The sequence below is a fragment of the Protobothrops mucrosquamatus genome, unplaced genomic scaffold, assembly GCF_001527695.2.
Source record: "Protobothrops mucrosquamatus isolate PMUCROS unplaced genomic scaffold, P.Mucros_1.0 scaffold1188, whole genome shotgun sequence".
In the NCBI taxonomy this organism is placed as follows: domain Eukaryota; kingdom Metazoa; phylum Chordata; class Lepidosauria; order Squamata; family Viperidae; genus Protobothrops; species Protobothrops mucrosquamatus.
The window spans coordinates 7,919-14,449 of record NW_015387400.1 but is presented as its reverse complement, the minus strand read 5'-3'; the positions used below and the strand labels follow the sequence as shown (position 1 = coordinate 14,449).

The 6,531-nt window shown below is 40.1% G+C and overlaps 1 gene segment (V, D, J or C); it reads left to right on the top strand.

Moving 5' to 3' along the window:
• The first annotated feature begins 4,051 nt into the window (after positions 1 to 4,051).
• On the top strand, positions 4,052 to 4,645 carry LOC107291780. The segment is given in 2 exon segments: positions 4,052 to 4,097; positions 4,203 to 4,645. Coding segments are annotated over 2 exon segments (489 nt in total).
• Positions 4,646 to 6,531: the final 1,886 nt, after the last annotated feature.

The window sequence follows — 6,531 nt, the reverse complement described above, 5'->3', positions numbered from 1 at the left end:
CCCCTTCCGTGCCCAGCCAGGTCTCGGTGATACCTGCCAGGTCCGCACCCCCCTCTTGTATAAGATCTTGAATGAGGGGGGCTTTGTTCACCACTGACCTGGCATTGCATAGCATCAGCCGGTGATCCCGGGCCTGGGGATCTAAGTTCCCTGGAGACCGAGTAGAGCCCTGAGGACCGGAGCGCCCACACGCTTGTAATGGCAATAGCAATAGCACTTGGACTTCTATATTGCTTCACAATGCTTTACAGCCCTCTCTAAGCAGTTTTTACGGAGTCAGCATATTGCCCCAATGATATGGGTCCTCGTTTTACTGACCTTGGAAGGATGGAAAGCTGAGTCAACCTTGAGCCGGTGAGAATCGAAATGCTGGCAATTGGCAGAATTAGCCTGCAGTACTGCATGTGCAGTACCAGTGCTCCACCATGACTCTTAATCAAGATTCATATCTGGCAAATGTCATTTTTACTGGATATTCCTATGGCTGTGAAGAATCTCTAAGAGAGAGGGTCCATATCAAACCTCCACTAATTTTAGATGTCACCAACGCAGTTCAGTGACATCTAAATGTGATATGGAATCTTGGTCCTTAGCAACAGGAATCTGTTCTTGATGTCTTTGGGTTTCAATTCACAATTGACGTACTGGGCACTTAAAGTACTATCTAATTAAATAATGGGCAATTTGAATGCCATGCAAATTATTTTATGCCACGGCTTCTTTAAAGGGGAAGGATTATTCCTTTCAGCTGGAGATCAGAATTTCTGCTCATTTCAGTTAGTCAGTATTAACATTATGGAATGGACAATCTTGGCATGTTTCATATTGTCATTCTCTGCATGTAAGGAAAAAATGTATTTCATATAATATTTCAAGATGTCATTCTTTTACCTTCTGCACCATCATCTTCTCCTTTTTAATTTTATATTTTTATCGTTGTATCACAGGCAGTTCATCCAGTTCTACCATTACTGAATCTGGTGGTGATGTTAAGAGGCCTGGGGAGTCCATAAAACTGACTTGTACAGTGTCTGGATTTTCTGTAGCAGAGGTGTACATGGACTGGATCTGTCAACGTCCAGGTGAGGGACTGGAATGGGTTGGACGTATTGCAAAGAGTGGGACTGTATATTACAATAGTATTTTGCAAAATCGGTTAACCCTCACAAGAGATACCTCCAAAAATCAGGTATTTGTCCAACTCAATGGTCTAAAACCTGAAGACACTGCCTTGTATTCCTGCGTAAATAACACACAGTGAATTAGCCCTTCTAAAATTATCCTTCCTGAAATATATCTATCCACCTTGTCACAATGTCACAGCTGCTGAACAAATCCTTTTTTGGTCAGTAAGTTCCTCAATCACTGGTATATATTTTCATTCTTTTTTTTATACTGCAAGAATCATATATGATATGGAGCAGTGAAATGCAGATATCCCATGTTCCTAGTCACAGAACTGAAAGATGAGTTATAAATAAGGGAGGGAGAGAGGAAGAAGTATTTCCAAAGGATTTTGATTATTCTTTTTCCTTTTTTACTACTAACAATGGGTAGTAGAAGCAACCATGCAGATCTGATGAATTTTAATGTAAGCCAGCAAGAGTCATTCATAAATAAATAAAAATTGGGGTTTCCCATTGAAGATAGCAAGGAAGCCAACCAAGAAATCATTATGGGACAATGCAGAGAATATGTGGAAGTAGGATTCATTCATTCATTCATTCATTCATTCATTCATTTGGATCTGATAAATTTTAATGTTGTAAGCCTCCCCACTGTGTCACTTGTATGAGAATTGGGCAACCATATACTGTACATAAATAATTAAAAATTGAGGTTTCCCATTGAAGAAAACAAGTAAGCCAACCAAAAGTCATTATGGAACAATGCAGAGAATAAATGGAACTATCATTCATTCATTCATTCATTTATTCATTCATTCATTCATCATATTTATATAGCCATAAGGGCTGCAAAACATGGCTCTGTGCAGCATACAATGAAAAATAAACCATACAATAAACAATATTAAAAATATTCTGTAACTGAAAAAAAAATCCATTAGTGTTACTATTAACACACTTAACAGATAATTTGATGTTAAAGGCAATGCAGCCACCTCTCTAAATCACCACTCCCCTGAAATATTCAAGGAACAACCATGTTTTAAGGGAATTCCAGAAAGATGTTGTAAGAAATGAGAGAGGAGATAAATGCATAATCAGTCATGAGTCCCTTCATGCCCACAAGAGATCTAAGTCCAGCCCACCTTGAATTCCTTTCTATTCTTAACTCCCACTAATTTCCCTTGACTGTTAGTAGTTCAGATTCTTGTATAGAGTTTAAGCTTACAATCAATCTTTATACACTTTGAGTTGTCTGGATCTCCTGATTTTCCTGGTTCTTGATAGATGTCATGGACAGGACCAATCTCACCTCAGGAAGAATAATGTTCCAAGGTTGGGTGCCATCTCCTAGGTCCTTTCTGATGGAAATTCAGACATGAAGGGGATAAAGATACATCATTGGGCAGAGAAAGTCCCTCGAATAACTCAGCCCCATGCCATAAAGGAATCTAAACCTCAGAACTAGCATCACAAATGTGACCTAGAAGCAAATTAACAACCAATGCAGTTTACAGTGCAGAATTATAATGTATGCCATTCTAGGACACAAATAACAGCCTGAACCACCACGTTTTGTATCAGTATAATTATACATGAACTTAGCTATTATTTTTGAAAATCATGGTTAACATTATATGGGGCCTAGGCCTAATGGCTTGAGGCTTGCTTCTATCCATGACTTATATTTAAATAATAGGTTAGAGTGATGTGTGTATTTACCTAATTCTGCTCTGAATTTATAATTTTACTTGTGTTTCTCCCCAAGGCCCAGCTTCATTCTAGAAGCTCTTTTCTTTAAATCTCACAGCTTTCATCCTCAAATGAAATAAAACTTAAATGGATTTGCTCATATTTATAGTTGTTCATACTTATCTCCATTCCCCTTAAGGTCATGAGCTCTACTGCAGGGTGCAATTGCCCAAGTTTAGAATAGAGTAGAGTAGAGTAGAGTAGAGTAGAGTAGAGTAGAGCAGAGAAGAGCAGAGAAGAGCAGAGAAGAACAGAACAGAACAGAACAGAACAGAACAGAACAGAAGAGTTGGAAGGGACCTTGAAGTCTTCTAGTCAAACCTCCTGCTCAGGAAGAAACCCTATACCAATTCAGATAAATAGTTATCCAATCTCTTCTTTAAAACTTCCAGTGTTGGAGCATTCACAACTTCTGGAGGCAAGTTGTTCCACTCGTTAATTGTTCTGTCAGGAAATTTCTTCTTAGTTCTAGGTCATGGGTGTCAAACTGCCAGCCCGCAGGCTGGATGCGTCATGGCGAAACCGTGCCCATTAGCTACCAGCCACTTCCATTTTTTGGTCCTGAAGAGAGGCAATGTTGTCTATACCTCAATGGATCTGTGTTATTTCCTGAAATGGTTTATACCTATTGGTGCTCAGTTTATAAAGCAAGAACACCTTCATATAATTGAAGTTTCTAAGACCAGTTTTCTAAATAGATATATTTATACTGACCATTATGGGAAAATTAAACTTATTAATCTACCAACATTCCTCAAGTACTCTAGTCTAGATTGGAAATCAAAACCAGTACTCTAGTCTAGATTGGAAATCAAAACCAATTCAGGAAGACCATCTCATCAAACACCTTCTGTATCAATTCAAAGAAAATAACTTGGTCTTGTCTATGAATTCATTCTGAACTGAATTCAGCTAGAAGGGATTTCACCTACACAAGTTGCTCATTAAAGCGAATATCATTGTATAGTAGATGCATTGTGGATAGGCACTATTCCTGATATGAGCTCAAGGTCTGTTCAACAATAGTTGAAGTTGAGGATGTGACTTGGTTATATTTCTATCATCTGTGATTTCATGCAAATATTCCTGATGTGGCTTTTTCTTAAAGACGGTAATTGAGAATATAGTTCAGATCAGTTTCAGGTGGAGAGAGTAAATTCCATATCTCAGTCATGGAGCTACATATCTTTATTTATTTCTTAATGATCTTTCCTGCATGTAAGGGAAAAAAACCCCACATTTTTTAAGATAGCAAGTGGTCTTTTTTCTACATTTCTTCATACCCATTTTCTCTTTTTGTTCTTTCTATATTTTTGAATACAGGTATTTCATCACAGATTACACATACTGAGTCTGGTGATGGTCTTAAGAAGCCAGGAGATACTCTACGGCTGACTTGTACATTCTCTGGATATGCCATCACAAGCTATGGAGTGCACTGGATCCGTCAGCCCCCTGGAAAGGCATTGGAATGGAATGGTGCTATCTGGGCTGGTGGAACCACTAACTATAACAGTGCTCTCCAGAATCGGATCACCATCACAAGGGATAAATCCAAAAACCAGGTGTTCCTTCAATTGACTGGTTTAAAGCCTGAGGACACCGGCACTTATTACTGTGCAGGATACACAGTGAAAAAAATGCTTTGCTCAAGGAGCCTAAAACTTCTCTTCCTCAAAATAAATCCTTTGTCATTTGTTGTTTTTGAATGGCAGTTGGCAACTAGATTGCTTTCCGTGCTCTGCCAGCTCTGTGTGAAAGTTTAAAAGGGGAAATTTGCAGCATGCCTTTACTATGGGAGCAAATGGGGCAGGCAGATGTTCTTGGAATAAAGTGGTCCCACAAGTTGCCCCTTTCTATGACATGTAAGGCTTCAAAGGTGATAACCAGCACCTTGAATCATAACAGGAGCCTATTGGAAGCCAATGCAACTCACAAACTAGCAGTGTTAAGTGGGCCTAAAGACATGCACACATAACTCTGGTTCCCAGATGGTCTTCAAGGGCAGCTCCATGTAGAATTCATTGAACTACTCCAAATGAGAGGTCAGTAATCAGCATGCTGTTCCAGTCCAGGAATTGGCAAAACTGCTGCCCAATATGCAAAGGCCCCCATGATCATAGCTGTTGAATGTTCTTCAAGCAGAAGCTGAGTTCAGAACCTCAGATTGTTCACCAAGTCCAAACAGGGCAATACTACTCTATCCAAAATCAAAAATGGAAAGACTCGGTTTATTAGATCCGATAGCCAGATGCCAGAATGATTCACTTTTCTCAGTGTTGAGCTGCAGCCTGTTCTACCCCCTCCAGATCCTCACAGCCCTAGAACAGAACCTCAACAGCTTCACTTGGATGGATGGGGGCAGAGATATACTGTGACTCTGGGTATCTTCTCCATATTGATGATGCCTCACTCTATACAGGTGCATGATCTCACCAAGTACTACTGAATTGTATTAAAACAACAATAAAAATTTAAAAAAAAGGAAAAAGGACATCTTTTCGGCCTATTCTAGTCATCACAGATTTATTAAGTTTTCCATTCACACAATGCTATGGCTCTTCAACATGTTATTGTTCCTCACAACACCACCATGTAAATCTTTCTGACTTTTTTAAAAATAAAAAATTGTTCTTTAATAAGGAGTTAAATTGTGAGAAGATTGCTGTAGCAGTGGCGTAGCGTGGGTTGTCAGCACCCGGGGCAAGGCAAGTAATTTGCGCCCCCCCCTCCACAGTGGGCGGCGACCCGGCGGCTCGGATCGGATTCGCACAGCCAGCACTGCAGAAAGAGTGAGTGAGCCAGGAAGGGGAAGAGAACTGCGAGTGCGAGCGCTCCCCCCCAGATGTTGCGCCCGGTGCAGCCGGCCCCCCCTGCACCCCCCACGCTACGCCTCTGTGCTGTAGACAGGGATATCACTTGATCATACTGGTTTTCATCATTCATTAAAGTAATCTATCTGCCTCTTTCCTTTCCAGATGGGGATTCACAAGTCACTCTCACTCAGTCTTGTCCAGAACAAAAAAGAGCAGGAGAATCCACAAAACTCACATGTTCTATAAAAGGATAAATAACTATGGCCTGCTTTGGATCAGACAGTTTCCAGGGAAGGGTCCGGAATGGTTGGCTCACTATTCAACAGAAACAATCAACCACTGTTCTCCAGCCATCAGAGGGAGATTCTCTGCCTTCAAAAGCAACTCTCAATTCTATCTGCAAATGAATGATCTAAGGACAGAAGACACCGGATGTCTATTATTGCACTGGAAATACACAACGCTGAAAATTTTACCTTTAACTCATGCAAAAACTCTTTCCTCCACTAAATCTTAGAAGGATGTTCCTGGAGGTGGAGCTGTTGTTCCATCATGCTTTTATTCAGGAAAAAAAAAGTTCAGAATCCAAAAATAGAATAAACCACAAAGGAAGAACAAAAATAGAGAAGGAAACATCCACTTACCATCTGGAGCAGCTGTCTAGCAGGAGTGTCCTCAGAGCTGAAAGACATTGATTGATTGTTTATTCATTCCACATATTTTAAACTTAAGATGTCTTGACTTCAATTCCCCAAATTCTCCAGCCAGCATGAATTCTCCTGAGATTCCTCTTAGTCATGGGGATTGGGAGGTGGTTAAACTTATGAGTTCTATGT